Below are 21287 nucleotides of genomic sequence, written 5' to 3'. Positions count from 1 at the left end.
GCTCCAGGGATGCGTCCCCGCCATCGTCAGGGCTGCACGTCCCCTCCAAGCCGGGCCGTAGGGATGCAGCCGCGTTCCCGGCAGCCCCCGGTCCCCCATCGCGCAGGGTTGGGGGGGGGGGGGTCCGGCGTGCCCGGGCTGCCCACTAACGCCGATGTCCCCCGCAGCGGTGCGCTTCGGGCGCATCCCCAAGCGGGAGAAGCAGCGGATGCTGGCGGAGATGCAGAGCGCCATGAGCGGCGATGGGCAGCGTCCCGCCGGGGATGCCCGGTCCCGGCGAGGGTCCAGCGCCGGGCGGGGGCCGCGCGCCGCCCCCCTGTCCCCCGCCGCTCGCCCCCCCAGCCTGCTTCTCCCAGTTCCCCCCAGCAGCTGACGCCCCCCCGCTCGCCCAGCCCCGGGGGGGCCACCGAGGACGTCATCGCGCAGGTGGCCAAGGCCCACAAGGAGATCTTCGTCTACGCGCACGACAAGCTGGGACCCCCCCCGGCCTGCGAGAACGGCCTCCTGCGCTGGGACGCGCCCCCCGCCTGGGCTCCCGGCCCCCCCGAGCCCCGGCTCTGCCCCCCCGCTTACCCCGAGTCCCCGGCGCGGGGCTGCCCCTGGCCCCGTGGCACCAAGGACGTCCTGCCGGTGAGCGCCCGGGGGCTCCCGCTCCCTCCCCCGGGTATTTTTAGCCGCTAATCGCGCTAATCGCCTTGTCCGTGCCGTGGCGGCGGGGCCGGGGGAGCCCCACGGCGCCGGGCTGAGCCGTGCCGTCGCCCGCAGGCCTGCCCCATGAACAGCCACCTGCCCGGCCGCAGCGGGCGCTCGGTGCAGGAGATCTGGGAGGATTTCTCCCTCAGCTTCACCCCCGCCGTCCGCGAGAGTGGTCGAGTTCGCCAAGCACATTCCCGGCTTCCAGGCCCTCTCCCAGCACGACCAGGTCACCCTGCTCAAAGCCGGCACCTTCGAGGTACGTCCCGGGACAGCGAGGGCTCAATGGAGGGCACGGTGCCCTATGGCCCAGCATGAAGTCCCACAGCACCGCATAGTGCTCCATGGCCTGGCACGCTGCCCCATGGCATTGCATGGTGCTCCACGGACAGGCATGGAGACTAACGGCATCGCACGGTGCCCCATGGACTGGCATGGAGCCCCATGACATGGGCACAGCGCCCCAAAAGCATTGCACGGTGCCCCAGAGCATGGCACGGAGTCCCATGCCATTGTATGGTGCCTCACGGCATTGCATGGCGCTCCATGGACAGGCATGGAGCCTAACGGCATCGCACGGTGCCCCACAGCATTGCACGGTGCCCCGTGGACTGGCATGGAGCCCCACAGCATGGGCACAGCGCCCCAGGGCATGGCGTGGAGTCCCACGCCGTTGTGCGATGCCCCACGGCATTGCATGATGCCCCACAGCCTGGCACAGCACCCCATGGACTGGTATGCTGCCCTGCGGCATTGCATGGTGCCCCATAGCACGGAGCTGTGGCACGGAGCACGGCATCGTACGGTGCCCACGGCACAGTAGCGCATAGCGTGGGAGCCATGGCACGGAGCGTGGCGTTGCACGGTAGCCCACAGCGTGGGAGCCACGGCACGGAGCGTGGCACTGCATGGTAGCCCACAGCGTTGCAGGATGCCCCCCGGCGTGGCACGGTAACCCCGTCCCGCTGACGCCGCGTGTGCCGCAGGTGCTGATGGTTCGCTTTGCCTCGCTGTTCGACGTGAAGGAGCAGACGGTGACGTTCATGAGCCGGACGAAGTACAGCCTGGAGGAGCTGTGGGGCATGGGCATGGGCGACCTGCTCAGCTCCATGTTCGAGTTCAGCGAGAAGCTCAGCGCCCTCGACCTCACCGACGAGGAGCTGGGGCTCTTCACCGCCGTCGTCCTGGTCTCGGCAGGTGGGAGCCGGGGGCGACGCGGGGAGGGTGCGTTCGGGTGCGGGGGGGGGTGGGTGTCACTGCCCGCCTGCTGACGCCTCGTCCCCCACAGACCGCTCCGGCATGGAGGACACGGCGTCGGTGGAGCAGTTGCAGGAGACGCTGATCCGCGCCCTGCGCGCCCTCGTGCTGAAGACGCACCCGGCGGAGACGTCGCGGTTCACCAAGCTGCTGCTGAAGCTGCCGGACCTGCGCACCCTCAACAACCTCCACTCCGAAAAGCTGCTCTCCTTCCGCATCGATGCCCAGTAGGGCCCCAACGGACCCCAGGGACCCCCCCGCGCACCCACCACCCTTGTACATAGCACCGCGGCCGGGGGGGGGGGGGGATGACACACAAGCCCCCCCCAAGGGGCAGCACAAACCCCACGGCACCCACTGGACTCCCGGGGGGGCTGCACTCCCCGGGTGGGTGCTGGGATGCCAGCACACCCCCCCCCACACTCCAGTTGGGCATCTGCCCCACGGCTCCACTGGCAGTGCCAGGGGGGTTCCCCCGCCCCAACCCCCCCGCTGCGGCAGCCAGCGGTGGAAAGCAGAGGCCGGATCCAGCCGAGCTGTGTGGGGTGGGTTTGGTTGGGCTTGGTGGTTTTTTTTTTTTTTTCATCATATATTTATTACATAAATATATAGTAAAATAGACCAGCAACAATACCATAAAAATATCTTTCTTTAAAATCCTGACCAAAACACAAAAGGGTTTAAAATCGCACGTCACAGACTGTGATTGTCACGGAGCTCAGCGGCCCCCCCCGTCCCGCGCCCTACATTCAGCGACGCCGGCCGCGGCCCCCGCCGCCACCGCGGCACCATGCATAGTAGGGGGACCCCGCGCCGGGCTGTGCCAAGCCATGCCGGGGCATGCCGAGCCGTGCCGGCTGGGCTCGACGCGGCCCCAAACAGGGGCAGCTCCGGGAGCCATGAGGTATGTGCTTGGGGGGGACGGGGGACACAGGGATGGGGGACGCGGGGACGGGGATGGCCCGGGGGAGGTGGCGGGGGGAGGGGGGGGGGGAAGGCGGGGGGGCACCGGTTTTGCCCCCCCGGCGAAGCCGGGGCCGACGCTGGACGTGCGATGGCGACGCGAGACGGAGACGAGAAGGAACGGCGCGGGGGGGAGTGCGAGGGCGAGGGCATGCTGGCCAGCGGGGCGGGGGGGCCGGGCTGTGCCCCCCCAGGACGAGCCGCCCCAGGGCACCGTGCTGCCACCCGGGGGGGGGGGACCCCCACCCGGCTGCGTGGGGGTCACGTTTTGCTGCTTAAGACACATCCCGCGACAGCTCTGCCCTGCCACGCGGGCGGGCGGCAGCGAGCGCGGGCAGCGCGCGGGCAGCGCCCAGCATCTCACGGACCGTGCACGGAGAACGCACGGGCATCGCACGGCCACGGCACCGGCACGGCACGACCGCCGCGCCGGCATCGCACGGCGCGGCGCGGCCATCGCGCCGGCATCGCACGGCGCGGCGCGGCCATCGCGCGGGCGTCGCTCCAGCACGCGTGGCCGTCACGCCGGCGTCGCGCGGCGCGGCCGTCGCGCGACACGGGCATCGCCCGGCCGCCGTGCCGTGGGGGGCCGCAGCCCCTGCCCGCGGCCCGAAGGCACGTGTGAAGGCCGGCGCTGGCCGGCGCGCACAGGGCAGGGCTCAGCGTGACCGCGGGCGGCGGGGGCCGGTGCTGCCGGGGGGGTGTGAATCCCCAAACCCTGTGCCCCCCCAGCGCGGGCGTTAGTGCTTCCCGGCACCAGCTCCTATTGCACAACCCGCCGCCGGTGCCGGCGCAGCCGTGTTCGCTGGGGGCCGCACCGGGACCCCCCCCCCCACCCCGTGCCGGACACCCGGGGTGAGAGTTTTAAGACATTTTGCACCAAGTGCAAAGCTGGCCTTGCTGCGAGGGGCCGAGAGCACCGTGACAACCCCCCACCCTGGCCGCGAGGGCACCCATGGGTGTCACGGCCCTGCCACGCCATGGCCCCACTGCACCCCCCGACCCGGCTGCAGGGGGTCTGGCGGGGTCCCCAGACACGACCCCCATGGCGGGGGGCCGGGGTGTGGTGGGGAGCCCGGCCCGGCCCCCTGTGCCCAGGGTGGGGGGGGAGTGTCTCGTGTTGGGATTTCTGCTTTTAAACGACCCGTAAAAAGATTTTTTTTTTTAATTACAAAAATTATATATTTTATATATATTTATATATATATATATATATTAGCTTAGGTGGGCCCCGGCAGGCTGCCTGCCTCGCCGGCCGCCCCCCGGCCCGCGCCCCCCCTCGGCCTCCGCCTGAGGTAAGAAAAATTCACAAACCTAAATTGGGGGGGAAAAAGGTGATAAAACCATTCCCGGGTGCCCCCGCTGCAGCCCTGCCCCCCGCCGAGCCGGGACCCCTGGCCCCCCCCCCCCGGCCCCCCGCCGGCCCCCGCCGCAGCCTGGCCCCCCCCAGAGCAGGGGGGGGGCAGTTGGGGGGGTGCAGCCCCCCCAAAGTGCTGCTGCCAGGGGGCCGGGGCAGTAGTGCAGTGGGGGCTGTGCGGGGTCCCGGGGGGGGCACCCGCTGCCCCCCCCCCCGCCGGCGCCTCTGGGGCCATTGCAACTCCTGATGGACACGACAAATAAACCCACGAGGACGAGGGGAAAAAACAACAAAAAAAGGACAACGGAAAAGGTGGGGGTGTGGGGGGGCGGCCGCAGCGGGTCCCCACGGCCCCCCCCGGCATCCCGCAGCGCCCACCATCCACCGGCGCTTGGCACAAAATCATCTCCTCTCAGCCCAAAAAAAGACAGAGAAAACCAAAGCCCCGAATCTGCCCCGAATCTGGGGGGGGGAACACGGTGTGCGGGGCGGGGGGGGGCCACCCCAGCCGGGGCAGACCCAGAGGCCAATGGGCTGGGGGGGGGGGGGGTCCACCAGCCCCGCGCCCCTATGGGCTGGGGTCCCCCTCGCCACCGCTATTGCCCCCCCGTGCCCCCCCACCCCGCTATGGGGGGGGGGTCCTGGCCCCCCCCCGGCCCCCGCGCCGCTGCCCGGCCAAAAGTGCATGTGGCCGTGGCCCCCCCGGCTGGGGCAGCCTCTCCCTGTGCAGCCAGAGCCCCCTCCTCTCCTCTCCTCTCCTCTGCTCTGCTCTTCCTCCTCCTCCTCCTCCTCCTCCTCCTCCTCTCCTCTCCTTCCAAAGTGCAGTTAGTTTAATATTTTAGCCTCTCAGGGAGGGAAATAAATGCTTAAAAAATAATAATCTAAGAAGAGAAGGACAATAAAGGAAACGCTCGACCGTCGGGGCCCTTCCTGTGCAAACAAACAAAATTCGTCAAGTCCTGGGGCGCGGGGGTGGCGGCGGGGGGTGGCAGCCGTGGGGGGCACGGCGGGACCCCCACCCTGGGCGCAGCATCCCCCCGCCCTCGCCCCTGGGAGGAGGGGGGGCAGGGATAAGAAAAATTTGGGGGGCAAAGGGGGGGGGGGGGCGGAGCGGGGATGGGGGGGCACGGGGGGGGGGGGGAAGGGGGGTGGCAGCCCTACACCTCCTGGTCCTCGAAGACCTCGAGGAAGAGGGGGGGGAAGAGCTCGGTGGGACACTCCACCTTCATGTGCAGGAAGCGGCTGGCGTGGCAGGCGCCGATCATCCGCAGATCCGTCACCTTCATCAGCAGCTTGGGCCAGAAGTGGGGAATGTTGTGTTTGCGGTAGTTGATGTAGTGCTCGAAGGCCAGCAGGTACGTCTCCTGGCACTTCTCGATCTTCTCCACGCAGATCAGCCCCGTCCGGTCTGCGGGCACAGGGAGGCGGGCGTCCAGGGCGGGGGGTTCGTCCTCCCGCAAGGCTGCGTGCCCCACATACCCCCCCTCGGTGTTGGGGTGCCCGCCCCGTAGACCTCCTTCAGCCTGGCGCGGCTCCCCAGGACATCGAGGTGCTCACCCCTTGCACCCCCAGGCTGCTGTGGCACTGAGGATTAGGGTGCCCACCCATTGCACCCCCCAGCTGCAGCACTAAGGATTGGGGTGCCCACCCCTTGCACCCCCCAGCTGCAGCACTAGGGATTGGGGTGCCCACCCCTTGCACCCCCAGGCTGCTGTGGCACTGAGGATTAGGGTGCCCACCCCTTGCACCCCCCAGCTGCAGCACTAGGGACTGGGGTGCCCACCCCTTGCACCTCCCAGCTGCAGCACTAGGGATTGGGGTGCCCACCCTTGCACCCCCCAGATGCAGCACTAGGGATTGGGGTGCCCACCCCTTGCACCCCCAGGCTGCTGTGGCACTGGGGATTAGGGTGCCCCCGCCTTGCACCCCTTCCAGCCTGGCACAGCTCCCCAGGGCTCTGGGCATTACATTACTCACCCCATATCCCCCCCCCCCCCACTCCATGCAGCCTGGCACAGCTCTCCAGGTCACTGGGAATTAGGGTGCTCACCCCACTTTCCCCCAGCACAGCCTGGCATAGCTCCCCGGGGGCATTCGGGTGCCCACCCCATGCACCCCCAGCTCCCAGGGCAGCGGGCATTTCAGTGCCCACCCTGGGAGCTCCCAGCCGTGCCCACCACCAAAGACTCACAGCACCAAGGTGCCCACCCCATATTCCCCCCAAAGCCAGTGGGGCACAGTTTCCCCAGGGTGCCCACCCCAGGATGCTGGGGGCTCTGGGCAGCAGGGTGCCCACCTCTTGCATCCCTAAGATGCTGGGGGCTCCGGGCATCAGGATGCCCACCCAACACACCTCTAGGACATCGGGGGCTCCGGGCATTGGGGGTGCCCACCCCACGCACCCTATGGTTCCCCAGGCACTGGGCACCAGGGTGCCCACCCCATTCCCCCCCCCACCAGCCCCGGGGGCGGACGCCGATGCCGCTACCTGAGGACATGAGCAGCACAGCCTGGAGCAGGGCCACCTCGGTGTCGTCCAGGTTGAAGGCAGAGAGGGACTTGCCCAGGTCGAAGATGGCATCGGAGACGACGCCGAGGCCGCCGTTCTTGAGCTGCTCCCGCTTGACGGCCATCTCCCCGCTGAGCGTCAGCGTCTCGCTCTCGGGGTCGTAGCGCACGGCCGCCCGCAGCGACATGATCTCCATGCAGCAGCCCTTCAGCAGGATGATCTGGTCTTCGCAAGGCAGCTGGGGGGGGGGGAAGACGGCGTCAGCGGTGGCGGGGGACGGGAATTGCTGCGGCCCCGGCCCCAGCGCCCACCCCCCCATGCCAGTCCCCCCCTTACCTCCGAAAACATGGGCAGTTTTTTGGCAAAGTCGACCACGCGGGTGATGGCCGGGGTGATGATTTTTGTAAACTCGCTGAACGCCTCCAGGTCGACTTTGTCCCCATCGGGCATGGAGGCCATGGGTGACTGGCCGATGTCCTCGGGCTGCGGGGACGGATGGTGGGGTTAGGGGGGGTGCGGCGTGACCTTGTGTGTGTCGTGTCCCCCCCCAGGACCCCCATCGTGCCAGGGGGAAACCGAGGCAGGGCTGGGTGCAGGGCAGCAGCCAGGAGAGGGAGCTGTGTGCCAGCGCTGGGGCCAGGGCCAGGGCCACCCCTGCAGGGCACAGCTGTCCCCTTCGGTCACCGCTCACCCCTTAACCCTTCTGGGGGTGACGAGCTCAAGGACACCGGGCGACATCCCAAACCCCCGGCTCCGACCGCCCCCCCCCGGTGCAGGGGCACCCTGAGCGCTGCCTGCCACGCGTGCATTGAGCGTGCGGGTGCTCAGCTGAGACCGGCCAGGGAGGGGGGTCCGGGGCGGTGGTGGCTTTCCCCCCACCCTCCCCCGCCCCGTGCCCTCACCAGGAATTTCCGCTTCTGCTTCCAGTGGCTGCCCTGGGCGTTGGTGCTGCGGTGGGCCTCCGTCACCACGTGGATCAGCTCCCACTCCTCCGCGCTGGGGTTGGGGCGATGCTGCAGCGACTTGATCATCTCCTCCTTCCGCCGCCGCTCCCGGTTCTCCTCGATCAGCTTCCGCTTCGCTACCCGCTTCGAGTCATCCAGCACCACTGCCGGGAGGCCCCCCCCCCCGTCAGCCGGCACCCCCCCAGCCCCCCCCTGCCGTGCTGTGCATTCCCGACCCGCAGCTGCGGTGTGGCCACCCCCCCATGCCCGGCACCCCAACCTGCTCCTGCAGCTGCACCAAGCACCCCACCCCACGGCACTGCCGGCCGTGCCGGGACCCCAACCCATCCCCACGGCACAAGCGGGTGCCCCCCCCCCGGCCCCCCCGCACTCACGGTCCATGGCCATGCCCACGGAGATGCACTTCTTGAAGCGGCAGAGCTGGCACTGGTTGCGGGTGATCTTGTCGATGACGCAGCAGCCATCGTACTTGCAGGAGTAGGTGGGGTGCAGGTTCTTCTGGATGGTCCGACGGAAAAAAGCCCTGGGGACAGCGGGGTGGGATACGATGGGGTGAGCCCCGGTCAGCCCCCCCTGCCCACCCCCTGCCCACCCCCTGCCCTCTCACCTTGCAGCCCTCGCAGGTGATGCAGCGGTAGTGGTAGCCGGTGGCTTTATCCCCGCACACCCACGCACTGTTCATCTTTGTCCAGGTAACTAGGGATGTACCCTGCGGGGCACCGCGCATCAGGGACCCCCGGCGCGCCCCGCCGCCGCGACCCCCCAACCCGTGCCTCAGTTTCCCCCCCTGCGGCAGCATCTGCCCCTGGCCCCGCCACCACCCCCCGCCCTGCTGCGGGCAGCCCCGGCACGCAAAGGGTTAAAAGCTGGGGGGGCGGCTGGGGGGGCTGCCCGAGCCCCCCGCAGCAATAAAGCTCCCATTATCCGGCTCCCCAGCCGGCTGCGGGGGGGGTGTCCCCGTCCCCCCTGCCACACAATGGCCCACTGTCCCGCTATTGTCCGGGATCCCCCAGCCTGGCAGCCCGGGGGAACAGCCCCCCAACCCCCCCCCCCCCCATCACCGGCCTCACGGGGAAACTGAGGCACGGAGCACCCACAATGAATGGGCGGTATCCCCGGCACCCCAGGATCCCCACGTCCCCCCGGGATGGGGCGAACCCAGGCGTGGGGGCCCCGAGAGCCCACCCTGGCGCACTGTGGGTGCCGGGTGTGGGGGGGCCCCGGGTCCTTCGCCCCCCCACCCAGAGCGGGGAGGGGTGCTGGGGGGGATGGGCTGGGAGCCGGACGCCTGGGTCCCTCCAGCGGCCCCTCCTCCCGCCCGGCAGGATCCCGCCGGCGCCGGCCGCTCCCCGCTGGGGAATGGGGCAGGGCTGGGGGGGCAGCGCCCGGCCGGGCCCCCCTTATCTCCCACCCCAGGGTGCTGCCGGCCCCGATAGCACCGCCCCGGCCCGACCCACGGGGACACGGGGTGCTCGGGGTCCCGGTGGGGATGTGGGGTGCTGGGGACCCTGTGGGACCCGGCAGGGATGTGGGGTGCTGGGGGGGGGGGGGGCAGGAGAATGGGGTTCCCGGGGGACCCTGGGGTGCCCGGCAGGGACGTGGGGTGCCCGTGGGATGCAGGCAGGACATGCGGTGCCTGCGGAACCCGGTGAGGATGCTGCATGTCCAGCAGAAACGTGGGGTGCCCGTGGGACCCAGCAGGGATGTGGGGTGCTGGGGGAGTGGCCAGGGGACCCTGGGGGACCCAGCAGGGATGTGGGGTGCTGGGGGGGGGGGGCCAGGGGACCCTGGGGGACCCAGCAGGGACGTGGGGTGCCCGGCAGGGACGTGGGGTGCCCGTGGGATGCAGGCAGGACGCGTGGTGCCTGCGGAACCCGGTGAGGACGCGGGGTGCCCGGGGGTGCCCGGCAGTGCCGGGGGGGGGGAGCCCGTACCTGACATGCTGCTCTTCACCAAACATTGGCTGCTCTTTCTTTTGCGCTTGCCATCCAGCCACCTGCGGGAGGGGGCCGGGCTGGGACCGGACCCCCCCGGCCCCCCCCCCCCCCCGCACCCCGGTCCCCCGCCCGCAGCTGGGAGGTGGGCACCCCTCACCCGGGGGGTCCCGGGAGGGTGGGCAGGGGCGATGCCACGTGTGGGGTCACGGGCACTGGGGTGCCAGGACACGGACCCGTGGGTGCGGGGGGGGGGGAATGGGACACGACACCCCTGGGGACCCCCGACCCGGGACACGGCATCGGCCGGGGGGGGGCTGAGCCGGGGCTGGGGGGGGGGGACACGGGGGGGGGGGAGGGGGGGGAGAGGGAAGGGGGGGAGGGGAAGGGAAAGGGTGTCGGGGTGGGGGAGGGGAAGGGAAGGGGGGTGGAGGGTGGGGGAGGGGCAGGGAAGGGCTGGGGGAGGGGAGGGTGGGGGAGGGGCTCATTTACAGTCAAAGACAAAATGTCCTTTTGGCTCAGCGGGGGAAGTGACATCAGAGGGGCTCAGCCAATGGCGGGCGGGCGGGGGTTCCGCGCCTCGCCCGCACGGCACCAGCCCATTGGCGGAGCCGCCTGGCACGGCCGGGCCGGTGGGGGGGTCCGACGCCACGGGGATGGGCACCTGCGGGTCGGGCCGGGGAAGGGGGGGGGGTCCCGCACCCAGGGGCGACCCCTCAGCTCCCCCCCCCACAGACCCCCCCCCCCCCACCCCGGGGTGCGGCGCGGGGGGGTCCCCGGGCTCCAGCCCAAGGTGACCCCGGGGCTGGCTCCCCCCGGGGCACGTGAGAGCGGGTGGCCCTCCCGAAATAGCCCCGGGACAGGGTTGGCCCGAGGGGCCCCGGCCGGGGAAGGGGGGCGGCTGGGAGAGGTCCCCGCGGGGGCACGGGCACGAGTGGGGGACACCCGGGCATGGGCACGCGTGGGGGACACCCGGGGAACGGGGACACGTGGGACATGGGGACGCACGGGGACGCGCGGGGCATGGACACCTACACGGCCACGCGGGGGTGCATGGGGACACGCGGGGCATGGGGACGCGCGGGGCATGGACACCTACACGGCCACGCGGGGATGCACGGGGACACGCAGGGCATGGGGGACACGTGGGACACGGGGGACATGGGGACGCACAGGGACGCGTGGGGCATGGACACCTACACGGCCACGCGGGGGTGCACGGGGACACGCGGGGCATGGGGACGTGCGGGGCATGGACACCTATACGACCACGCGGGGATGCCCAGGGACACGCAGGGCATGGGGACGCACGGGGACGCGTGGGGCATGGACACCGACACGGCCACGCCGGGGTGCACGGGGACATGCCGGGCATGGGGACACACTGGGCACGGGGACACTTGGGGACACGCGAGGATGCGCAGGGCATGGGGCCACGCAGGGCACGGACGTGGACGCGGCCACGGAGGGATGCACGGGGAGGGGGACACAGGGCATCAGCGCACGCAGGGTGTGGGGACACGAGGGACAATGCGACTAGGGGGCTGCGGCAGCAGTGCCGGCGTGGGCACGGGGGCGGGGGCTCACCGGGTGTCCTCTGGCTCCGACAGCGGGTCCAGGGTGCTGGGCTTCTGTTCCATTCACCGCAATTCCATCAAGGAGCGCTCAGCACCGACCGAGTGGGCTCTGCCACCGGTGCCACGCGCGGGGGGGGCCACGGCGGGGGGCTACGACGCGCGCCCCATGGCGCCCGCTTCAGTGCTCAGCTCCACGCAGCATCCCGGGCCGGACCCTGCCGAGACAAACCGCGGCTGAAGCCGGACCCCCAGTGAGGGGGGGGCGAGGGCTGCAGACCTGGGCGGCCCCCCCGGGAGTTTCGCACCGCAACGTGGGGCTGGGTGAGAGCGCGCGAGGGGTGCGGGAACACGTGGATGCGTGCGAGAGCGTGCAGGAGCGAGCAGAGCTGGGTTGAGAGCGTGAAGGGGTGTGCAAGGCCGTGCGGAGCGTGCGACGGCGCGCAGAGCGCGCAGGGGCTGGGCGACAGCACGAGGGACGTGCAAGAACACGTGGAGGGAGCCAGGCCCTGCAGGGTGCGTGCAACAGCACGCGGGGCTGGGCGAGAGCGTGCACGGGTGTGCAAGAGTGTGCACGGGTGTGCGAGGCTGTGTGAGAGCGTGCAGGGCGTGTGAGCGTGCCCAGGTGCGCGAGAGCGTGCACGGGTGGGTGTGCAAGAGCGTGCACGGGTGTGCAGGGCTGTGTGAGTGGGCGGGGAAGGACAGGCACACGCAAGGGTGACAGCGGGTGCCGCACCCAGCCGTGGGGCAGGGCTGGGGGGGGCCCCCCCCCAAGCGGTGGGGGGACCCTGGGGGGTGCCCAGGGCGGCCCCCCCAGACGCTGCGCCAGGGGGCCAGGCTGAGCCCCAACGCATTCGCCACATGCGTCCCCCCCCCCTCCCCCGGGGGGGGAGACTTACGGGGCGGGGGGGGGGCGCCGGGGGGGCCGGGAGGGGGCCCGGGCGATCCTTCCTCTGCGAGCTCTCCTGCGGCAAAGACACGGCACGGTGGGGCCGGGGCGTGGGCAGCACCGGGGGCACCCCCTGCCCCCCACTGCTGCAAACCCCCGTGACGGGGAAACCAAGGCACGACCCCGGCAGACCCCCCCACCCCAGGCTCCACGTCCCCATGGGTGCCCAGCACCCACCCTGCAACACCCGCAGCACCCCAGCGGGACCGGGTGGGGGGGGGCCCCGCCTGCAAGCACCCCCTGTGAACCCGCTGCTGACCCGCCCCGGCACAGGGGTGCGTGGGGGTGCGGGGGGCCCCCAGGCCGCACCGCGGGGGGGGCGTGGGGCTGTGCCGGGCGCTGTGCCCGGCCCTCGGGCTCCTCCGCTCCGTGCGGGGACAGGCAGAAAGTAGGTCACGTTTGTCTTGGCCGCGGCAGAAATTCCTCCGGCGGATTTAAAACGCAGCGGCCGGGGCTCGGCTGCGCCCGGCCATCCCCCCCCCCCCACCCCTCCCCGGCACCCCCACGCCGCGGGGTGCCCCGGTCCGGCCCCCTGGCCCCCCTCCAGCCGGGGATGCCCGGGCAGCATCGGGATGGGGGTGAGCGATGCTGCACCCATGGGCGCACGTCGACACCCCACCCGTGGGTGCGTGCGACGCACGGGGAGGGGGGGGTTCGCACGAGGGGTCTCCGCAGACCCCCAGGCACGTGCCCCGGGGTGGGGGTCTATCGCCCGCCCCTGCCTCTGTGGGGAAACTGAGGCACCGCAGGGCACCCCACCACCCCCCCCGGTCCTCTCCCCCACCTCGGGGAGCTTGGGGAGGGGGGGGGGGGGGCCGGGGCTCCTCACCACAGCTCCAGGCCAGACTTTGGGGCCCGGCCGCCAGCGGTACCTATAGAGCTGGGGCGGCGCGGCCGGGGGCTGCAGCAAATGTTTGTTCCATATGGGAACGGCGCGCGCGGAGACTTCCAAGTATAGGCACTGGCAGCACGCCAGGGCTGTGCGGCCCCGCCGGGCACCGGCCCCCCCGCCGCCCCCACCCCCCCTTCCCCCGGGACCCCCGCGCGCCAGCAGAGCCCCGACCCCGCTCGGTGCACGTGTGGGGCTGGGGCGCATCGCCACCACGGCGAAGCTGGCACGGGCCGGGACGCAGGGCGCTCCAAAACATGGCACGGGGTGAGCTCGGCCGCCGCTGCCTCAGTTTCCCCACTGGGGCGGCCTGGCTGGCGAGCGGTATTGAATTAGAGGGGCTTAGGGTAAAGCCAGGGCTGAGCGCCGCTAAGTCGGGGGCTCGCCCGCGCCAGTGAGCGTCCCCGTCAGCCCCCGCCGACACCCCCCGGGGATTGCCGGCACCCAGCGCCCGGCCGAGCCCGCGATGCCGCTCCAGGAACCGGCGCTCGAGGAATCCTGGGCGCGCTGGGGCGGCCCAGACAGACAGACAGACACGGGAGGCGGCTCTCCTCCTCCTGCGGGACACGTGCGATGAGTGCAGTCGGGTCTCAGTCCCCCGCACTGCTCCCTGTGCCAGGTGGCACCCCAACCTGCGCCTCCCCAACCAGGTGCGGGGCTGGGTGGGAGCGGGGCGGCAGCCGGCGGGGGCCCCCACCCTGTACCCCCCCCAGCCCCAGCCCCACGCCCAGGGGAGCGTTTCTGCTGAGTCGGGTGGTTGCAGGCGACGGAAAACAACCTGGGGGCAAAGTCCAGGGCTGGGCCGCCGGCGGGAGCCACCTCACCCCCGCGGGGGGCACCCAGCACCCCGCTCCCCAGGGACACCACCCCCGGGGACCCCCCCCTGGGACGGGGACCAGAGCCTGGGGGACAGCCCTCCACAAAGGCACCGGCCGCCTCCATGCAGCCAGACACGGGTGCCGGGGTACCGGGGAGGCCCCACGGGGACACCCGTCGGTGTCCCTGCCCCCCCCGGGACAGATGGACTCCGGGGGTCCCGGGTGCCCCCTCCCCCCCCGCCCAGCTGCCAGCTGGGTCAGGGAGGTGAGGGCCTAAGCGCTTTAGCCAGGGTGCCAATTAGCGCGATTAGCGCGGGCTGGGGGCAGGGTGCCGCGGGCAGACCCAGCCAGCCCCGCGCTCGCCGGACACCGGCACGCGATGCCCGGCTGTGCAGGCAGCGGCACGGCAGACGCCGGGGCAGCACCGCTCTGCCCCAGCCAGAGAAACCCTGGCTGCACCGGCTGGCAGGACAGTGCGGGAGCACCTGCCGTGGCACGGCTGGCAGCACCCGGCACACGCCGGTGCCCATGTGTGCCGCTGCGCCCGGTGCCGCGCACGTGTCTTCGCCCGGTGCCATATGCTCACCCCACACCTCTGCCGGTTGCGTGGCACCCTATGCCCAGCGCCACGCGGTGCCTAGTGCCACAGGGTGCCCGGTGCCGTGGGGCACGCATGGCAGTGCGTGGCGGGGCTGGCGTGCCGGGAGGCTGCAGGAATCCCAGGCATGTGCAGCAGCTGGGCAGCCCGAGCGCGGGGGATGCCATGGGCCTGACATCAGGGCAGCCCACCCCGTGCCACGGGGGACCCGCGTGGTGCCCGCTCCCCACGCACGCAGGGTCCGGGCCGTGCTACGGTACGGGCTGGCTGAGCCCGGGTCCGCGTCCTCCCCGTGGCTCAGCGGCTCAGGGAAACCACCACCTGAGCGAGGGCAGGCGGCCACGGGGACGGTGACCTGCCCCGGCACTGACCGGGCACATGCAGGCCGCCACGGCCTTGCGCTTCCGACGGGTGCTGGATCGCCGCTGCGGAGACCTGTGCCACGACCCCGACCCCTGCCTGGCCCTGCAGCCACCACGAACCCCAAGGGACTCCTGGTGCCGTTAAGTCCAACTGAGGCCACGCCGGTCACTACTTGCCGCAGCACCCGAGCGTGTGGCCGGGACGAGGCAGCAGCCCCGGCTCCGCTCCCCCCACCCTGCTCGGCCGCTTTCAGCCATGCCTCGGTTTCCCCATCCCGGTGGGGCCGCCGGCGGGGAGCTGCTCGGCAGAGGAAGAGCCACGGTGCCACTTCCCCCAGCACCGTGCCCCTCGTGCCAGCGCGGCAGGACGCGACCGGATCCCTGTGCCCCCGCTCCTCCTGGCCACAAAGGATGCCCAGCGGGGCCCCCCCGGGCACCTGGCGTGTCCCGAGTGCCCACGGTCTCAGCTCGCTGGGGTGGCTGCGGGTCTCGAGCCCCACGGGGTGCCCCCGTCCCTGGGGAGGCTGTGCTGGGACGCCGGGGAGCTATTCTCAGCGCTTGGAGCTTGGCACAGGGATGGGGATGTTTCTAAATCGGGGGCTCCAGTTCACGTGCACCGGGACGCGGGGGGGGTGCTGGGTTCTCTCCCTGGGGGCCCCACTCACGGCGAGGGGGACGCGGCCGTCACCTGGCCACGAGGTGCCCGGGGTCAGCACCGACAGCGGGACATGGGAACTGGCACCGAGCCTGTCTGGGGGTGCCCATCCCACCCGGGGATGGGACACGGGGGACGGTCCCCGCGGCCACCGGACCCTGCCCGGCCGGGCCAGGCTGAGGGTCCGCAGTGACGGGGTCACCTCCCTGCGACACCGCCCCGGGGGGTCCCGGCCCCCGCCGCGCCCCCCCCCCCCCCCCGCCCACATCCAGCCTGCGCGGGGGCCCCGGGCGTCCTGCCCGCGCCCGCCTTCGCCTTCACCGCATCGCCCCCCCCCTCCTCCTGCTGCTCCCCCCCCCCCCGTTCCCCCCCCCCCGTTCCCCCCCCCCGCCGCCTGGAAGGGGACCCAGGCGTCCGGCCCCGCCCCCGCGCTCCACCGCGCACCGGCGGCTGCGCGGGGTCCGGCGGGGCCGGTGGGGCGGGGGGGAGTTGGTGGGGGGGGGGGGCCGCGGGCTGGGACCCCCGGCCCGGCCCGGTGGCTGCTCCAGGCTTTGGCGGCAGCCGCGCTCGCTGTCCCGGGAAAGTGCGCGGCGGGGCGGGGAGCGGAGCTGGCGGCGGGGGGGGGGAGCTTCCTGGAGCCGCCGCCGCCCCCCCCTCCCGGGATGGGACGGGGATTGGGGGTGCGGGCGCAGCACACACCCCCCCCTCCGCAGAGCCCCGGGAGTGCCCGGCCCTTACCGTCCGTTCCTCCCCTCCCCGGACCCCCGCCCGCGGGGCTGCCACGCCGCGGTCCCGCGAAGGTCACGGCCGCGGCCCGGCGGGGGGGGGGGATGTCAGACGGGGACCCCCGCCCGGGACACCCCCACCCCCGCCGCTGGCCCGAGCCAGCATTGCGGGGGTGGGGGGACACACGTAGCCGCACGGATGGGGGATGCGCCGCGCCCCCACCCTACGCCAAGACCCCCGGGCGGGGGAGCCCCCCCCCCCCCCAAAAACCGGTTCCACCGGGGCTTGCCCGCGCCTCACGCCGGCCCCGGTCCCCCGTCTCCCCGCCCCGCCGGAGCCCCGGGGGTCCCCGGTGCCGACGGGGGTCAGGCGGGGTGAGGCGCAGCCCCGGCCCCCCCCCCGCGGCCGGTGCCGGCGGTGTCAGCCCCGCGGTCCCGGGGGTCACGGCGGCGGCCGCGGCTGAAGGTCGGCGCGGGGGCCGCCGCCTCGGCCGGGCCGGCGGGGGAGGTCGAACCGGAGGCCCACGGCAAGGCCGGCCGGTCCCGGGGTGACCTTGGCCGCGGCTGCCCTGCCTCAGTTTCCCCGCTTCGCACGGGGCGGGGGACGACGACGCACCAGAGCCCGGCCGGGAGCGCAGCCCGCACCCCGCCGGTGGCACCGGGACCGCCGCACCCCGGGCAGGATCCGGCCCCCTCCCGGGGTTGGGGAGGGGGGAGAAAGCCGCGGTCCGCGCCCCCCCCCCCCCCCCCGCGGGACCGGGGGGCGGTGTAGGGAGGGGACCCCCCGCCACGCCCCGCGCCCCGCTCGGCGGGGGCAGCCCGGGGGTGCGGGGCCGGAGCCCCCCCCCCACACCCCGCCGGGGGACGTTCCCCGTTGCCCCCGCCCCAACCGGGAGCGGCCGAACCGCCCCCCCCGCCCCCCCTCCCCGCGCTCTGCTCCCGGCGCAGAAAAAAAATAATTTAAAAAAAAAATTAAAAATAAAAAAATAAAAAAAATCGCAGGCATTCCTGCTGCCGGGAGCGGGCGGGGACGGCCACGGGGCACGGCCACGGCCCCCCCACGCACCCACCACCACCACCACCCCCCCCCGCGATAGGGCCACGGCCTGCCCACGGCACGGCCCCGCGACCTGCCCACGGCACGGCCCCGCACCCGTCACCGCAGAGCCACGCCGCCGCCACGGCCCGGGCCCACGGGCCCCCGCCACGCCACGGCCACGCAGCAGACGCGGGGTCGGGGGGGCCACGGCGCTACGGGCGGGCGGGGAAGCTGCCCGCCGTGCACGGCCCCCCCCCCCTCCCCGGGTCCGTTCCTTCTCTCCCCCCCCCCCCGGCCGTGGCGTGGCGTGGCGGGCGGTGGGCAGCGGCCGTGCCCCGCTCTGCAGCAGCGGGGGGGGGGGGGGGAGCGGCGCGGGGCCCCCCCTCCGGCCCCACGGCGGGACGCGGCCCCCCCCGGGCCCCCCGCCCCCCCGCCAAACGCCCGGATTTTTCAAGAAAAATATTTACCCGTGTTTTTCCTCCCGGTGCGCGCTCGGGCCAGGCCCCCCCCCCCACTCCCCGCCGCTCCCCACTCCTCCCCGCGGCTCCCGGCTACCCCGGTCCCCCCTCCCTTCTCCGCCGCGCCCCCCCCCCCCCCCCACTATTGCACGCACCGAACTGCGCCCGGGCTCAGCCGGGGGCGCCCGGGGCGGGAGGGGGGGGCCGAGGCGGGGAGGAGGAGGAGGACGGGGGGGGCCCCCCGCGGCCGGCGGTAAACAAGCGGGGCTGCGACGGGGGGTGGGCGGCGGGGCCCCGCTCGGGCCGTACCTGGGCGGCGGCGGTGGCGGCGGCGGCGGCGGGCGCGGAGCGGAGCGGGGCGCGGAGCGGAGCGGGGCGCAGCGGCGGCGGCGGCGGCGGCCGACGGCGCCTGGCTCCTCCCCGGCCCCGCCGCGCCGCCCGCCCCGCCCGCTCCGCCGCGGCCGCAGCCCCCCTCCGCCGGCCGCAGCCGCTCCCTGCACCCGCCGCGCCCGCCCCACCGACCCCCGCGTGGGGGGACCCACGGGGGGGAGGCCCCGGGAAACGGGGACACACACACACACACACACACACACACCAGGGGACGGGGGGGGGGGGGGCGAGGATGGTGCCCGTGGACGGGTGGAGATGGTGCGCGGGGAGGGGGGGGGCCGGGACGGTGCCCGTGGGGGGGGCCGTGACAGTGACAGCGGGGACAGGGGGTGGTGCCCGCAGGGGTCGGGGTCTGTACCGGAGGGGGGAGCTGGGGACGGTGCCCGCCCGGGCCGGGGACGATGCCCGTGGCAGGGTGAGGAGGACGGTGCCCACGGGAGCCGGGGACGGCGCCCGCAGCAGGGATGCGGTGACGGTGGCGGTGGGGTGCCCACGAGCGTTGGGGACAGCACCCAGGGGTAGCTGGGGAAGGTGCCCACGGGGTCCCGGGGGTGAGGCCCGTGGCGTGGTGGAGGCGGTGCCCACAGGGACCGGGGACGGTGTCCCAGGGATGCGGTGAGAGTGACAGCGGGGACTGGGGACAGCACCCACGGGAGTTTGGGGACGGCACCCTAAAGTGGAGCCGGACCCGGTGCCCACGGGAGGCCTGGGGACGGTGCCCACCGCCGGGTGGGGATGGTGCCCACGGGGGGCGAGGACAGCACCCACGGGGGGCGAGGACAGCACCCACGGGGATGCAGCGACAGTGCCAAGGGGGACGGGGGACGGTGCCCGCCGGCGTTGGGGACAGCACCCGGGGGGGCCGCAGGGACAGCGTCCGTGGTGGGGCGGGGATGGTTCTCATGGGGGTCGGCACCCACGGCGAGCGGGGACGGTGCCCACGGGGCGGGGGCCCAGCCCGGTCCCGGTGCGGCGGCACACAGACGGCACGGGGGGGGGGGGCCCAGCCGGCCCCGCACCGCCCCGGGCACGATCCGGACCCACGGGGCACCCAGCACCCGCACGGCGGGTGGGCCCTGCCCCTGCGCCCCCCCGGGAGGGTGGGGGGCCGGGAGGGGCCGGGATCCGCTGTGGGCCCGTGGGTGGCGGCGTGCACCCGGGGCGCGGGGGGGGCTCACTGGGGAGGGTGCTGGGGGGTCCCCCCCCGGCAGCACCCCAACCCGCCCGTCCCACCCCACCTCCTTCCCAGCAGCCCCTGCGACCAGCCCCCCCCCCCCCCCCCGGACTACACATCCCATCATGCCCGGGTTTAAAGGGCCGCTGCCGTGTGTCCCCCCCCGCCCCGGGAACCGCAGCTCGGTCCTGGGACCCCCCGGGGACTCGGTTTGGCCGCCCCCCCCCAGGCCCCGTGGTCCGCCTCTCCCCGGGCTGCACTGGCAGGGCGGTGGGACCCAGGGGACAAGGGTACTCAGGGGACACGGGGGGAGGGCAGGGATGGGGGTCCCCAGGGGATGGGGGTCCCCGAGGGATGGGGATAAGCGGGGCGCGGCAGCACCCAGGGGAGGAGGGCACTCAGGGGACAGCGGCTCTCAGGGCACGGTAGTGCCGAGGGGATGGGGACAGCGAGGGGATGGGGGTACCCAGATGATGGGGGTACCCGGGGGATAGGGGTACCCAGGGCATGGGGGTACCCAGAGGATGGGGGTACCCAGGGGATGAGGGTCCCCGTGGCGTGGCGGTGCCCAGAGCAGACCCCATCCTCTGCCCCCCGTCTGAGGGCAGAGTGACAGCCTGGGCTGCTGGTGGGTGTCCTGCACCCGTGGTCCCCATGGCCCCCCCGGTCCCACTGGTCCCTCGCTCCCCCGGCCCCTGTGCTGTCCCCGGTCCCCATAGCCCCGCGGTCCCCGTGGCCCCCCTGGTCCCACGGTCCCCGTGACCCTCCTGGTCCCCGCAGCACCCCGGGCCCCCCATTCCCACAGCCGGCGACAGCCGGGGTGCCAGCGTGGCAGGGGCAGGGTGGCGGCACCCCCAGCCCGGCCCCCCGCCTGTACCGTACACTTTATCCTCGGCAAACACGGCGCGTCTGCGGCCACCCCCTCCGCAACGCCGTCTGCCCGCGATAAGGCCGTGGCCAGAGCTGAGCTCGTCTGCCCCCGGCCCACCGGCCACCTCAGCACAACGCCGTGTCCCCAGATCCCCCCGCCCGCGGCCACCCAGCACCCTCCATCCCAAGGGGGAAACTGAGGCAGGGCTGGGGTTCACCTGCAAACCCTCCGGGGTGCGGAGGGATGCGTCTCCCACCCATCGCCAGCCCCCCATTCCCCTGTGATGACCCTGCGAGTTGCCCCCAGTGCCACCCCCAGGTCTCTCTGTGTGTCCCCCCCCCCTCCCCGGGGCAGGGTGGGGACCCCACGCCCTGTGGCAGACCCCGAGCTGGGGGGGACGAGGGACGTAGAGGGGCTGCGTTGCTCTGGGGGTGCAACGCAGTCGGCCGGAATGAGCTCATTAAAATTCATCCCACTGCTCTGCGGCGCGGAGCCGCTATATATAGCCCGAGCCCGGCGGCATGGCCGAGCTGGGCCCCCCCCGGGCCCCCCGGCAAGGGGGTGACGCTGGGTGCAACGTGGGTGCCTGCATCCCCAGCGTTGGAGGCCCCCGTGGGGCAGCACCGGCTGCCGGCCGGGGGTCCGGGTGTCCCCGTGGGGGTGTCCCCCATCCCAGGCTGTGTGTGTCGCGTGTGTGTCCCCCCCCCCCTCGCCTTCCCGCTGGGAACCCCTCCTGGGAATCAAATCCTTCACACCCCATCAAACACCGGCACAAGCGGGTGGGAACCCGCACCGGGGGGTCCTGGCTGTCCCTGTTACCCCGTGGGAAGGGGAAGCCCCCCGCGCCGGCCCCCGCTTGCCCCCCGCCTGCCCCCGGCTCTGGGAACGGCCTCGGCCCCTTCCGGCCCCCCCCTCGGCCCCGGGGCTGGAGGCAGCTGGGCCGGGGCGCCCTGCCAAGGCCGGGGCGATGGGACGAGGCCTCGACGCCTTCCCCCCCCCCCACGCCGGCCGCCCCCGCGCTGGGCCGGGGGGCTGGGACCCCCATAGCACATCCCGCAGTCCTTCCGACCCCCCGGCCCCCCCCCAGGCCCAGGGTTCGTTTTGGGG

The 21287-nt window shown here is 73.3% G+C and overlaps 2 protein-coding genes across 2 annotated transcripts; one reads left to right on the top strand and one right to left on the bottom strand.

Annotated features, from left to right (window-relative positions):
- Positions 1–139: 139 nt before the first annotated feature.
- Positions 140–2499, top strand: LOC128140937 (nuclear receptor subfamily 1 group D member 1-like). The gene is given in 7 exon segments (XM_052785417.1): positions 140–241; positions 243–359; positions 361–630; positions 766–864; positions 866–952; positions 1680–1890; positions 1982–2499. Coding segments are annotated over 7 exon segments (1071 nt in total). The 5' UTR covers positions 140–154; the 3' UTR covers positions 2182–2499.
- Positions 2500–5082: 2583 nt separating this feature from the next.
- On the bottom strand, positions 5083–11470 carry LOC128140944 (thyroid hormone receptor alpha-like). Its single transcript, XM_052785428.1, is given in 9 exon segments — positions 5083–5678; positions 6759–7017; positions 7116–7262; positions 7682–7887; positions 8119–8267; positions 8344–8411; positions 8413–8453; positions 9679–9740; positions 11266–11470. Coding segments are annotated over 9 exon segments (1236 nt in total). The 5' UTR covers positions 11319–11470; the 3' UTR covers positions 5083–5427.
- Positions 11471–21287: the final 9817 nt, after the last annotated feature.

The sequence above is a fragment of the Harpia harpyja genome, chromosome 4 (genome assembly GCF_026419915.1).
Source record: "Harpia harpyja isolate bHarHar1 chromosome 4, bHarHar1 primary haplotype, whole genome shotgun sequence".
NCBI classification, from domain to species: domain Eukaryota; kingdom Metazoa; phylum Chordata; class Aves; order Accipitriformes; family Accipitridae; genus Harpia; species Harpia harpyja.
The sequence above is the reverse complement of the archived record's forward strand: the minus strand, read 5'-3'. Positions and strand labels throughout refer to the sequence as shown.